Raw genomic sequence first — 14713 nt, forward strand, 5'->3', positions numbered from 1 at the left:
CCGTCCGCGTTTTGCCGTCACGTGAGCCCGGCTCGAGGCGGGCCGCTCCCGCCCCGCCCTCGCGGCTCCGGTCACGTGCCGCGGGGAGCCACGCCCCGCCGCCGCGGTCCGCCGCCGGCGGGCGGGTTTTGGCGCCGCGGTGCGCGGAGCGGCGGCCGCGTGACGTCACGGCACCGACAGACCCCGCGAGGCGCCGCCCCCCGCGCCGGGCCGCCGCAACGGCCGCCGCCCCGCCCCGCCCCGCCCCGCCGCGCTTCCCGCCCCGCCCCGCGGATGTGGGGCCCTTCCGGGGGCCCGCCCGCCGCCGCGGCTGCCCATGGAGGCCGAGGCCGAGGCGCGGCTCCTGCTGCAGGAGGCTCGGGAGAGCATCGAGGCGGCGCGGAGCTACCGGCGGGAACTGCAGCAGCGGCTGCGGGGGCTGCACCAGGCGCGGCAACAGGTGGGCGGGCGGCCGGGCTCCTTCCGTCAGGAGGAGCGCCGCGAGGGGCCGCGAGGGGGCGGGGGCGTTGCGCGGCGGGCCGGGGGGCGGCGGTCGCGTGGGGCGGCCTCGGGGCTGCGGCGCGGCCGGGTGACGTTCCCGCACCGGGCTGTCCGCGGCGATCCCCGCCGGCGCGGTGCGGTGCACGTGGGGTCCGCCTCGGCGCCGCCGGTGCTGCGGAATTCTGAAACGAACGGGCTTCACCCCGACCCCCGCCGTGCGGCCGTACCGCCGGGCCGGCTCCGAGCTCCGCGCCCTCCCGCGCCGCGCGGGTCCGCCTGCAGGCGGCGCTGTGGGCGGGCGGCGGCTCCGCGAGCGGGCATCGCTCCGTGCCCCCCGAGCGCCGCGCTTCCTTTTCTGTGAGGCGCCGGGAAGCCGAGCTGTGCGGTGGTTCGGAGAGCGAGCTGAAGAGGAAATGCGCTTCGCTTAACCAGAGGCTTCCTGCGCTGGCTGCCGGTAGTTGCGGGGCTGTTACGTATGGCGATGTGCACGGCGCAGCGCTTCCTCATCTGCACCGGGTAGAAACGCCCAGAGGAAAATACTTCTGATTTTGTACCTTAGTTCAGGGCTGCACAAATGCATTTGGTTCCCTACAAATCAGATCCGTTTGCCAGCGTCGCGATAAATGCGTGTAGGAACTTCTGCGCTCCGCCTCTCCCCAAACCCAGCCCGACCTGCTGGCAGCATCGCCCCGCAGCGACGCGCGGGTCGGGCGCTGTTCAGAGTGGTTGAAAAGGGAAGAGCTTCAGTGGGACTTCAAGAATCCAGTGAAGGGATGGGATCCGGGAGAGCCCGTCTGTGTGGTGCTTCATGCAGTTGTGAGGAGCGACCATCAGACTTTTCTGACCAGAAGAATTCCTTGGCTGCAGTAGGAATAACCCAATTTGCACGTAGCTCAAGGCTCAGCAGTTAATCTTGATGTGCTCAGCTCGTGTGCCCTTCCCCTTGTCCAGACCCGTTTCCTCGCCTCCTCCCCTGTGTGCCTGCACTGTACATAATGACACTCTTACTGACTGCTTGTGGCCCTTTTTTTAAAGCTGACTTGATGCAGAAGTTTTCATGCACAGATGAGGTGGCTCAGAGAAATACGAGATGTGAATGCTCTTTGCCTTTGTCCTGAATCCTTCTTTTTACCCGAATTTAGATCAGAGAAAGTGCAACATTGACCAGAGATGTACTTGAGCAACATTTTAATGATTTAAAAGGGACCCTAAAGAAGCTTTTGGATGAGCGACTGATGTCACTGCTGCAGGAAGTGGATGCTATAGAACAAGACAGCATCAAACCACTGGACGAATGCCAGAAGCTAATAGAGCATGGAGTCAGCACAGCTGATGATCTGCTCCGGGAAGGTAAGGCAGGACCTGTGCTAAGTCTTAGTTCTGCCTTCCAGCATGTCTTCTCCTCAAAGTCAGGAGCGTTCCTGTTGCAGTCAGCATGTTTAGCTTGTTCTGCATTCCTCTCAAATGAAATGTTAAAAAGAGATTAAACCTGGGTAGGCTCATGAGAAGTTACCTTCTGTTTTAATTTCACTCCTCTCCTGGGCTGTTGCCCTCTCTTAAGGACTGAGAGCATCTGCTTTTGGGCACAGGCCTTGTTTGCAGAGCATCCTGCAGCCTGCCACTCTGGAATGAACACATCACACTGCTTTGAAATCAAAATGACAAATTGTTTCTGGTCTTATTAAATTAACAACTGACTCCAGTAGAATTTCAGTTGAGAAAAAATGTCAGTCCTGTGTGAGAATAAACTTCATCTGTGGTGGACCAATAGTTCTTTCTGCAGAATGAAATGGAAATGACTTAATGCTCAGCTGAGTGAGTGAATGTCTGTAACTGACAGAGAGTCACCTGTAGCTTATTGGAACAGCAACTGAAGTAAAAGTTGGTTTTTCCCTGATAAATGTGATTATGTTACCAACAGTGTGGAGAATTGTGAGGAGTGGACTGGCCACTGTGTGGGAAAGGTTTCTCCAGTATTATGACAGAATGAGACACGTGGAATATCAGTGTAAGGGCCAGTCGATCTGGATGGGCTTTGAAGGTCCTCTCAGCTGAACTCTTTGTTCCAAGTTTGTACCATGCTGATGCTGAACACCAAGCCAGAAAAGAATGCCACTCTTGACCAATTCTGCCTACATTGTAGAACCTACTGGGAGCATGGCTGAGCCATGACTGTGTTGGCAGTTTCCTTGCATTGTTCTCATGTCTCAGCTTAAGTTTTCTTTCAACATGATCTCAGTTTCGTGAACTGACATGTATCGTGCAGTCTCCCATGGGTAGGAAATCCACCAACTTGCACTGAGATGTGAGTTTAATGCTTAAAAAATATGCTGGTTTGGTAGCCCTATGATCCCTGTTCACAAGAATAGTGACAAACTTGAAGAGTGAATGTACTGGTTTATTTCTGGCACAGCTGGTAACCACCTTGCTTGTGTTCTGCATCTCAGGTTATTGGATGGAGGGTGGTGACAAAGATGGGTGTTTTATATCGGTTTGTCAGATCTCACAGGAGCCTGATGAGCTGTGCCTTTCCCATGCTGTGGCTCTGTGTAGCAATATGAGCACTGCTAAGGCATGTCGTTAAAATGAGCAGAGATTGCCTGTGAGTCAGAAAAGAGTTCAGCCTGCACGTTGATTAAATCTCTTGCTGCCAATTATGACATTTGTGTTTCTTTAGAGATTTGCAATGTTTGTAATCCTCCATTTGGAATAGAAGTGAGTTGCTTGTGTTGTAAATTACCATAAAGTCATCAGATGGATCATGCATCTCTGCAAGCTGAAGTGTGGGACACTACTTTATATGGAAAGCCCATGGTGAGGTTTCTGTTCATCTCCACACTTCGATTCATGGATTACTTCACTCATTATGACAATGCTGACCTTACTTTGTAGCAAAAAGAACAATGGTTGAAATAATTTTTTGAGAATTCTTCCTCTTGTTTTAAAATGGAAGGAGAAAAGGATTAAGAATTCTGGTTTCTGGCATCTGACTCCAGTTTTGCTTCTGTCTGAGACCCGAGGCAAATTATGACATGCTACAGATGCGTCTGCAGGAAGCTTGAGAGCTTCAGAAGTTGCTACGTAGGCTTTATGATGTTAGCTATAATTGTGCTTTCTAGCTGAGCGTCTAGCAAAAATGCTGAGAATGCTTCATGTTTAATTGGCTGTTTGTGTCAGAGCTAGTTATTCTTTGAAGCAAAGAATGCCTTTCTTGGACATTTTTCTCATTAGGAATATTTTTACCATTTGATTCCAGGAGAGAGTGCAATCTGTGGAGATGTGGAACAACATAATGAAAAACTTTGCAGCTTTACAAAAAAAGCTTTACATATTCAGCTAGATAGGTAAGATACTGTCATCCTGAGCTGGTCTGAGGCAGTGGCACATGTGCTGGTCCTGAATAGGAGTTCTCTTATCCTTTGAAACAAACCCCCTCCGCTCCCCTGAGAGATTTACCCAAGCTGTTACTGTCCTCCTTACTTCACAGTGTTTCCCTGGGGTTGGCAGTCACCAAATGAAGTAGTTTTCAACCCACGTGTGCTCTGCAGCAATACAGGCTGTTTGCCTGTCAGTGGTGGAACTGCTCCCTGAGGAGCAGCCTGTGTTTCAGTGTTTACTGAGAAACAGACGGTCTGGTTAGGGCTGGGTGATTTCCGAGTCTCTAAGTTTGAAATGCACATGCCAATTCCTGCAGCTGTTCTCTCTTTGCAAAGTCTGTACAGATTAAAGTGTGTGGACAAAACATACATTTGTAGAAGTTTGGCTCTTTTCATTACAGCAAACTTTCCTTTCTCAGCTTACCAGAAGTGCCCTCCTTGGTCGATGTGCCTTGTTTATCTGCCCAGCTGGATGACTGTCTTCTTACTATACTGAGAAATCAGATATTCAGACATGGGACTGTAGCCTCTCGCCCACCTGTACAATTAGAGGAATTTGTTGAGAAGCCTGGAGGCATTTTAGTCCGATGGTGTAAGGTAGGTAAAATACCGGGGGGGAAATCATTCAGACTTCAGCTTTCTTGAAAGAAACTTGACAGAGCCACTTTTCTCTGGATTTCCTTGTGCCTTCAAAGGAATACTGCGCTCCAGTGTGTAATTAAAAACTTCAGAAGAGATTTTTATCCCATATGGCCACGTTTAAAAGCGAAGTTGTGTAGTGATGTTGTGGTTGGTGCTGAGGTTCGTGTCTGCCTGACAGTCACCTCTGCCAGGTAGTGCACTAATGCTCCTGGGCTGTGCACTCCCCTTCCCTGTCTATGGAAGAGTCTGGAGGAACAGCTGGAAATGCTGCCTGCCTTTTCTCCTTGTGCTTAAACCAGCACTGGAAGGGCTTCCTTTGTATACTCTTCCCAGTAAACAAGCCAGTAGTAATGTGGCTGTGGTGATGTCGTACAAACAGGACTTAGGAATCATGGTGTGTGTGTTTTTAAGAGATGTGATTCACACAGAGACCATTCCTGCTGCAGCACAGTGGTTCTCTTGAAGGGCAGCAAAGCTAAGTGCTGTCATTGAGGCCGGCCTTGGTTGCTGGGTGGTGCTGTCTTTCCTCTTCTGAAGACACTTCAGCAGACCAAGGATTATCAGCCACACACCTCACCTAACCTGTTGTTGGGCTTTTATACCTAAACATGTTGGTGTTCTTAGGGAAACTGAATAGAAAGAGAAAAAATAATAATACTGGCATTAGCTGCTCAGGTAGTCTCTCATATACAAAAAGGTTTTTTGGTAAATCATTGCTGTGCATTGGTGTGGTTCAGTTGTTGCTGGACAGTTCTGTGGCATTACTGAACATGCTTTGTTCCAGCAGCAGCCAGCTGTCAGGCACTGTGCCTTGGCAGGGAGGTGGGTTCTGAGTGTAAAACCATCGGTGCTGCTGTCACACACATCTGATCTTTGCCAAAAGGAGTGCCCTGAATTTGGCCGTGCTTGAGTGGTCATGGAGCCTTCGTGAAAAAAGCCTTTTGACTTAGAGATAGCAAAGAATTGGAAGCCATTCCCTGGAACTGTTCACAAAGGATAGGTGTGAACTCTCCTCACTGTTATAAGCTGTCACTGAATTTGCCATCCAAATTTGTGTTTGGTTTCAGCTTTTGCTCTGCTAGGCTGCAAAGCGTTGTGTTACATGTTTCTTCTGTAGCTCCTTCTAAACTGTGTTCACAGCATTCTTCTTTCAGCTGGTTTGGACTCTGATTTTGTTTTCAATGAGGAATGCTTTCTGCTCCTTATTCCGTAGTGACTCTGAACTGCCTTTGCTGACTGCCTGCAGTGCTGTCGCTGCGCTTCAGAGCTGGAAGGAAAACAAGAGCAGCTCTTAGTAATGTAGGAAATGTTTCTCTAGGTGGATGATGACTTCGTACCACAAGATTACAGACTGCAATATCGTAAGAGCACTGCCAGTCACTTTGAAGACGTGTATGTCGGCTCAGAGACAGAGTTCATAGTGCTGCACATTGATCCTAACGTTGATTACCAGTTCAGAGTCTGTGCCCGAGGAGATGGACGGCAGGAGTGGAGCCCATGGAGCGTTCCTCAGATCGGCCGCACCACGCTGGTTCCCCATGGTATTCTTTCCCTGCTGTTCATCTTCTGCCTGTGTCATTGGTACAGCACTCCTGGAGGTCTATAACTGGTTTATGGGTCTACTTTTTGTATGGTTTCGGGGTTTCCTTTCCTACAGTTTATGTCTGTAACGTGTGGTGAGCTGTCTGTCCTTTCATCCTGGAAGTTATTCTGTAGTTAACTTGGATTCCAGCTCTGTAGTGTAAGAGTTGCTGAGCAGTTCAAGCTGAGCCTCAGCAAGCAGCAGCCAGTCAGTGTTTGCAGACCAGAAGTGATGGTTTCTTTCCTCATCTCTCATTCCTACCCAACTTTCTGTGATGAAGTTCTTCTCTTGTCTGGAGAGAAAAGCCCTCAGATTTCATTTTCAAATTTCTAAATACAGTGGTTCATAAAGGTTTACCTACAAGATTGCTGTAAAGAGTGAAGTTCTGGTGAACCCTGGAGAATATTTTCTGTGATTGTAAGGGATTTCAATAAGAAATTTTTCCGTCAGAAGTAGGCAAAACCAGCCCCTGTGCTTTACATAGCTTAAGTTTCCTACGGCTGAACTGAGTGGATGTTGTGAGTGTTTTGCACGGGCAGCAGCTGGTCTGGTTGAGTTCATGCTTCTGTTTTTGTTGTTTTTGTTTTTTCTTTGAAGAATGGACAGCTGGCTTGGAGGGGTACAGCCTGAGCAGCCGAAGAAACATAGCACTTCGCAATGATTCTCAGTCATGTGGGGTGCTCTACTCCAAAGCTCCTACTTATTTCTGTGGGCAAACGTTAACATTCAGGCAAGTACTTTCTGATCAGCTGTTGTTGGATGATTCTGCTGTGAACCAGTATTCCTTCTGTACTCTGTTATATTTGAATTGCATCTAAACCTGAGTTATGGTCCATGTTTGAGTTCTGACATAAGCTCAGCCCTAATCGAAGCGACGTGTCTATGTCTGAGCTGCTTTTTACTTCTGCTCCCAGGCCATAGGAAAACACCAAATGTTTTTGTAGGGCCTGCGCCCATCTGGAACAGAGGCTGGAGTGAACTCCTGAGGGATGGTAGAACGTGGCTTCTGAGCTTTTGAGATCAGACAGCAGCAGAGACTCTCACTGAGTCCTTTTAGCTTTGGGCCCATGGGTTCTTTTTTTGCAGACTGTGTATTTTGATGACTTTGGCTGGGAAAATGTTATATGTTTACCAGGTCAGGTAAGAATTACAGTTGCACTGATGTCTTTAATCTCTGACATAATGGGTGTTGATCAAATTCTTGTTCACAGCTGGGAAACTCTTGAGTGCAGAGCCTCTTGAGGCTTTGGAGCCTCAAACTTTTCATTTCCTATAGAAAGAGATCAAAATCCCTGGCAGCTCTGTTGCATCACCGAGATGGTGCCATTTAATGGGGTACCAGTATCTTCCTTTTGGAAATGTTGGTTGTAATCATAGACCTCACAGACTGAAGCTTTATTCCAGCTTTCCCTTGGTTAAATAAAACTACTTGCTGTACAGTAGGCAGCCCCCAGAGGCAATTTAAGTTCATGATATATGGAGCAGTGTTTCGTTTCTCCCTTCCTGGTAATGAATTACCTTGAGGTGGTAGGTGGTATGAGGATGTATTTGGCTGCCCTGTCTGATGTAGGATAAAAAGACCAAAAGCTTTCATTTGAAATCTGTTGCTAGTTTTAACATCTCTTGGCTAAGAAGTGCCTGTGAAATTAAAGGCAGAACGTTGAGGTTTCAGGCCAGTGTCTGGTTCTGTTTCAGACCAATGTCTTTTATCTTTTTTTATTGGTAGCACATGAGCAGTTTTTACTTTACAGTTTGGCTATGTGGACTCCTCTCCAAGATGAGATTGTTTCAGGATGGCAGAGCACTAACAAGCACATGTCCTTGTGTACTGTAATGACACAGATGCTAAGACTGAAGACAGCCTCAAAACTCAGTTGTGTTCCTCTTCCAAAGTTCCAGGGCAGCTTCTGGTTTCCAAGTGTGTGAGATTTTGCCAGGCAGTGAAATGCAGTATTTGGTGCTTGGCTTCCTCCATCTGCTGAAATGAAATTTATTCCCAGGGGGATAGGCAGCTTGCAGAGCAAACCAAGTAAGCAAGGTTCATGTTACAGATGTTTGTGAAGCAGCTTTGTATTCATCCTGTGCATAGCAATATCTCATCAGTGAAAAGTGAAGCTGTGATAAATGCAGTGTTTTTGAAAAGGTCGACTGCTTGAGTTATCCTCTGAGGTGAGGCATCTGAACAGGCTGGAGGAAAACATCATTGCTTTAAGTGAAGATTCATCCTGTCCCTTGGCAGCCTTCAGGAGCTGCCCTTGGGGAAGATAGCATTTCTGCACAGGAACCGGCTCTGCTTTGTCCCTCATGTTTCTCCTTGCTGCTTTGTGTTAGCTCCACGAAGTCAGGAGTGGGCAGGGAGGGCAGCCCTGCTGCAGGGAGGCTGGCTGTGATGCTCAATGTGGCCGCAGCCTGGATTCTGCCTCAGAGCAGGCTGTGTCCTGCTGCTTCTGTGATGCTTTGTCCTTGTGCTGCTGATCCTGGTTACTTTTACAGTGCTGTGCAGAAAAGGGTGTATATACATGAGGAAGTAGGGGTGCAGATTGATAGGATACAACTCTTACTTTTAAATGGATCTGTATTTATGCTTTTCGTTTTTTTGGGGTCATTCTTGGGTTGGAAATAAATGTGCAGACAGACAACTCAAGAAACTCTTCCTTACCTGGGGATGGAATTAATTAACATCACCTTGTGCACAAAAGCACTGCCTTTCTAATAGCTGTATGTAGAACTTCACTTAGAGCTTGAAATAGAGAGTGGGGTACCAAAATGAACTCAAAAGTTTCATTTTAGGAAAACATTGTGGGTCACTTCCATATTAAAAGCTCCCCGGATAGTTGAACTCGTCTGTTTTGCTTTGCTTTGCAGTACAAGGCTCTTGCTATCTTAGTGACATTCCCAGGGGACTGAATAACCTATGTGTGCAAAAGTGAAACATGCTTCCAATGTTATCTTCCCTGTTGGTCACAAGTTAACCCATTGTGTGCCACTCTATTGCCCAGCTTAATTTTCAGTGCTTAAAAGCTTCTGCTTAAGGTTTTATATTTTTTGATGACAACCATCACGAATCACTACTACTTTCTTTTAAACTGTAAAACAAACAAAAAGACAACTGGAAAGAAACAAAAAACCCCATAGTTTTACTTCCTAGAAAAGACCAGCTGAGTTTCTGAGTTCTCAGAGCCTCTTTGGGTCCCAGAAGTACGATTTAGTACCTCTCAGAAATGGCAGTGCAGAGCAGAGGACCCAGGTAGAAAAGCACTGTTTGGTGCCTCACTCAGCTGCTGGAGCCCCGGGCAGCTGCAGCCCAGGCCCTTTGCACCACTTGTTTGCTTTTTCTTTGGAGACTTTCCCAAGACCAAAATCCAGCTGAGCAGAAGCCAGATTGTCAGTGCTCTCCCAGGCATTACTCTTGATATCAGTTTGTACCAAGCTGATTTAATTCTTAAACAAAACACCAGAAACACCACCACCAAAACGTCAGCCTTCCCCACAACCTATTCAGAACAGGATGTAGCAGAGCTCAACAAAGCTGTTTTAATTAAAGCTCATCAAATACTTGCTGAAATCTCACTTTTCCATAAGATGACGTCGACCAGGATACCAGCGACTGGTTTTGCACGTGCTGTCCAATTCTTAAGACATGTTTCAGACAACTGAAAATCATTTCAAAAGACCCCAAGGTGCGACAGCGGGGAAAACAGCAGAGGAAATTTGTATGGAATAGCAGAGCTGTGGGGAAGGCTGACAGGACTGCTGGTCACGCTGTAGTGATCTCTGCTGAAGGTTGGATGAATTTAGAGAGAGCCCTGGAGCAAAGGGCAGAGGGCTGACGTGGCAGGGCACTGCTGTGTGCATTTCATTGTATGTTCTGATGTAAAGCTTTGGGGTCTGACTTGACTTTTTGCCTGCTAGAATTGAAACCGTGGGACAGCCCGACAGACGGGACAGCCTGGGAGTGTGCGTGGAACAGCAGAATGGCTACGATTCTCTGCAGCGAGATAAAGCTGTGTGCATTAGCACAAATGGTGAGTCTGAGTCACAGGGCTGAAGAACGCGATCCATTTTTCTCCCCAGAAACCTCAGCACCTCGTCCTGCGTGCCCCTGCAGAACACGGGAGCACCTTCACACACATTTCACGTGTCTGTTCTGCTCGCAGTTAAAATCCTTTCTGAAATCTTAGGTTTTCTTGTGTCTTCTGCATGCACTCACTGCAGTGTGTTTGATGTGGCAGAAAGCAACGTGGCAGGATAGCCTTTCGTTTTTATTTGCCTGCAAAAATGAGAAATAATGTTTGATCCCTTGATTGTTTCAGGGGCAGTATTTGTAAATGGAAAAGAGATGACAAACCAACTGCCTGCTGTCACTTCTGGATCGACTGTGACGTTTGACATGGAAGTTGTGCAGCTGGGGCCTCCCAGCACCGAGGGGGGAAACTTCAAGCTGAGAGTAACCATTAGCTCTAACAACAGGGAAGTGGTCTTTGACTGGGTGCTGGATCAGTGCTGCGTCTCTCTGTATTTTGGATGTTCCTTTTCTTACCCAGGCTGGAAAGTGCTGGTGTTTTAACAGCTCAGGAGAGTGAAGATTCTCGCTGTAATGCGTGGTATCACAACCTGGGCTTCCAGCTGTTTTATATCAATCTTTCTACTACTTGAACTCCACTATATTGTACTCCTGCTGGATTCATTTCAAAAAATAATTGTGAAACAGTGGATTTGTTACTCTGGAAAAGGTTGAACAGGCAGTTACATAGACAATTTAAAGCAAGTCCATAAGACTTTTTTTTTTTTTCCTCCAGACTTGACTTTTTTTTTTTAAATCAGTATTTCATTGTACTCTAGGCTCAGGGTACGCTTATTGTATGAAACTAACTTTGCTTAATGCTGCTGTTCTGTGAAATAAGCCTATAAACTTTTAGGGAGTTGGAGGTAATGGACCAAAGTTGTATTTATGCCACTCCTAAAAAGAGCAGAGTATTTAGAGCAGCGATGCTCTGCTATGCTTCCTTGTATGCAGTGCTGCCATCATAATAAGGACAGACAGCAGGTCCTGCATGCCACAGCAGTTTCTTCTATGCACGGTACTGTTCATTCCTCCAGAACAAGGATGTCTGAGCCATGGTGTTTGTTCAGATTTGGAGCTGATCTGTTCAATGTCTCACTCGTGCCTTATTTCCAGGTATTTCTGCATTGTCACTTGGAACATGGTTTCTAGAGTAGTTCCACAGTGATGCTTACATCCCCAGCTTCACGCTGATACTTGTCACGTGCACCAACACCTGCAGTAGGACATACCTTATCTGGTCTGAATGTCTTTCCTAGTTATACTTTGTAGCCTAATCCGAGCAAATCTTGGGGATTTGGTACTTTTGTATGACAGGTAGATGGAAAGAAGCTGTGATTCTTCACAGAGCCCTGCACAGTGCAGAGGCCACTTCCTTTCTATTGGACTGAGCAGCTGTTCCCACGTGTGGGATTCCCACAAGTGCCCGTTGATGACCCGCACATACTGTGTGCTCAGCTCCTCCAGGCTGCAGGCAGAGCCCATGGCACAGACTGAACCTGGGGCAGTCAGAGCAGAGCAGATGGTGTCAATTTGGCTCTCTCTGTGGTGGAAATACAGGATTAATTTAAACTGTACGTAAAATTACCAGTATTCCCCATAAGTATCAAATAAGATTTATAATGATGAGCTTGTCAAACAGTTTATTCTTTGGTCAAAAGATGGAATTGTGATACTACTGGATTCAAAGAGTATTTTTAAATAATGCTCATCGAGGACCTTAAAGCAGACTTTCTTACCTCAAGTATGTAAGATTAGTAATACATATATTTTTAGTAACACCTAGACAATCATTCTGCCCTTTTTCTTCAGTTTCAACATGCCATATTACCCCTAATGCTAGTATAAACGGATTGGACTGGCATCCCCCCTATTTGCACCATCAGTTCCAAAAGATCAGCTGTCCTGCCTGCATTTTTCTGCTAGCATCTGTGATAGGGAACTGCAGAAAAGGAGAATGGTGGCTGGTAATACAGCTTAGAAAAAACTGTGGGTTGATTCAGATCGATGGAAAGTGAAAGTGGATTGGATTTTTCTATTAAGCATGGAAGTGTGGACACCTGCAGGTAAGACTAATCTGTGCAAGCAAGGAAAAGCCTGCTGTGTTCTCCACTTCTCAAGCAAAACTATTTCAGTGTTAGGGAGTAGAAAGATACTTGCATATGCTGTACTTCCAGTATTCCTTTTAACTAGTGTGAAGAATGTTGCTAACAGTGCTGCATCCCGTCTGGCATCTCAAATATTGTAGCCACAAAAGTTGAGCAGATGTTCCAGCTGTGTCAGTGCTGCTCAGAGGGCTGGCAGTGCTGCAGTGGCATTCAGTCGTGCTCCAGTGGGACGATTTGGTAACTTTAGCTGTAAGAGTTCAGGGGTCAGGTACAAGTTCTCAGCCAGTACTGTTACTGTTTGAAAACTAAAATAGCAGATACCTGCATTTGTGAGGAACCAGCAGCTCAGGTACCTTCCACCTGCTTTTTGAGGATCTAGTCAGACCTGATGCTGCTGCTGTTTACCAGCACTGCAGGACATAAAGCTTGAGTTCAGGTACTTCCAGAGATGGGAATGCTTCGTTTGTTCAGAATAAAATTAGCAAGCAGCTTAAGATAACTGTGAAGGGCTGTCCCAGGACATCCCTACGGCTCCCCTTGAGAGCTGAGGATGGGAAAACAAAATATTTGTTCTGACCTCAGATTTTAGCTCCTCGTGACCAGGGGCAGCATCTCAGTTGTGAACTTTTAACTGAGAATAAGACTAGCTGCCCAAATGAGTATTAGGTACTGCTCAGCCACCTCAGAGAAGCTGTACACTTCAACCTGGGAAGGGTGAAGAATCCCAGGACAAGAGAGCTGAGTAATTACGTAACAAGGCATCCCAAGAACCAGAAGAGGCTTGGATTAAAAAGGTTGAAATTCCGTTCTTCCTCAGCAGAGTTCAGCTAGATGGAGGACTGGGCCCTTCCTTCACAGCTTTGTCACCTCCAGCTATTGGAGCCTTGCAAGCAAGAGTGTGAACTGCTTGGGAAGTCCTGGAAGCGTTTTTTGAAGCTCGTACGTTCACTTACCTCAACTAAGATGTTTGTGTCAAGTGAAATTTGAATTTTTTTAAATAAAGTTTTATCCCACAGCTGTGTTTGTAAGTTGTGATTGGGGCATAAAGCTGGGCATGTCTGAGCTCCTCTAATGAGCACAAATGCATTCTGGAGCACTGCAGCTCCCTTAAAGAGCTTCTCCATTTCTCTCACTTTCATCTTCAGTTCCTCTAAAGTCCCACACAAGTTGTGCAGTTTGTTTACTTCCATGTAAAACTTACACCTAAGCAACAGCTCTTGCTAAAAAAAAAGCGTCTTCCTTATTTTTTTTTGGTTACCAAAGCATTTGTCAGTTACATTCTCAATATTCTATCACAGCTTATTTGTCTGTTTTACTGTTTGCATCTATTGTCAGATTCATTAATACATAGATTTTGGCTCCTGTTACTAAGCAAGAAGCAGCACATCAAGAGAACTCCCTGCTGAACTAGGAATTCTTATTCCCTTAGTTCTGCTTTACCTGCAGCTTGCCCCATTTCTTTGGTGGCTTTTAAAGGCAACGCACCTAACTCATGAAGCCAGTAAGCAGGGAAGCTGACAGCAGAGAGAGCTCTCCTAAATACACTATTGATATGAAGGAACCTACTTGATGTGTTTTGCCTGAAGAGCACAGCTTCAGGCTTTTATCAACAAACTTAGCACAGCAGATACCACAGTCTTGGAAGGAGGGGCTTACCTTCATCCAAAGCTCTTTTCCTGGCTGTGCAGGCATGGGAGAGCAGATCTACGAGGAGAGCTGGGCCAGCAGGAACGCCTTCATTCCAGCACTCAGTGATGGCACCAAACCGCTCTGTGAATGGAACACTGAACAAGATCAAATTGTCCTCACAGATCAGCTCCTACATTGGCAGAGGTAACATCAGATTGCTGATTTGGAGCAGCTTATGTGTTAATAGTTTTAAGTGATTCTCTGAGGTTGTAATCGATACAGCTCAAATTGTGACTGCTTCATCCCAGAAAGCAAATCTCTTCCATCACAACCCACTGCTTTTCAAGGGCTGATATGGAAACTATGCTTACAGTGCTTAAGCTTCACAGTATACATTCACCTAACAATATTGGCTAGAGTATCTAATGCACTGAATTCAATATGAAAGTAAAGTGATTGGTTGCAACTTGGGGTTCAGAGACCAGCTGTGTTAAAATAAGCACCAAAAAATATACCAGAAATCTGCCATCAGCACAACGAAGGCTTGATTAGAATAAGTTTCAGGACTGCACAACTGACATCACAGAATCCAGCAGTGACAGCCTGAATCTGAAAATCCCATTCACTTTTAACACAGAAACAGGGTTTTAGCATCTGCTATTAGCAGCTGCTGCAGTAACTGCAACTCACTGCTTAATGCTACAGCATGGACAGAACAGAGCCTCTCCAATAGGAGATGGACTGTTTGAAATTGCTAATGATTACACTGCAAATCAAGATCTGCTTGAAACAACTACTTGCACGTAAAGAAACAAAACCCGACTGCTCTTAT

General features: G+C 46.6%; 1 protein-coding gene across 1 annotated transcript; it reads left to right on the forward strand.

The window, feature by feature from the left end:
* Window positions 1-257: 257 nt before the first annotated feature.
* CRLF3 (cytokine receptor like factor 3) lies at window positions 258-13267 on the forward strand. Its single transcript, XM_031598750.2, has 8 exons — window positions 258-439; window positions 1623-1830; window positions 3737-3824; window positions 4277-4454; window positions 5818-6040; window positions 6679-6811; window positions 9994-10106; window positions 10395-13267. The coding sequence occupies exons 1-8, from the start codon at window positions 317-319 to the stop codon at window positions 10646-10648; spliced, it is 1320 nt and encodes a 439-aa protein (XP_031454610.1). The 5' UTR covers window positions 258-316; the 3' UTR covers window positions 10649-13267.
* The last annotated feature ends 1446 nt before the right edge of the window (window positions 13268-14713 follow it).

The sequence above is a fragment of the Phasianus colchicus genome, chromosome 20 (assembly GCF_987193195.1).
Source record: "Phasianus colchicus chromosome 20, bPhaCol1.hap1.1, whole genome shotgun sequence".
Taxonomy (NCBI): Eukaryota; Metazoa; Chordata; class Aves; order Galliformes; family Phasianidae; genus Phasianus; species Phasianus colchicus.

Excerpts from the sequence above, each read along its gene's own strand:
- CRLF3 (XM_031598750.2), top strand. The coding sequence starts at position 317 with ATGGAGGCCGAGGCCGAGGCGCGGCTCCTGCTGCAGGAGGCTCGGGAG. Across the intron at positions 4,455-5,817 it reads TTTTAGTCCGATGGTGTAAG|GTGGATGATGACTTCGTACC; the intron begins GTAGGTAAAATA and ends ATGTTTCTCTAG. Across the intron at positions 6,041-6,678 it reads CACCACGCTGGTTCCCCATG|AATGGACAGCTGGCTTGGAG; the intron begins GTATTCTTTCCC and ends TTTTCTTTGAAG.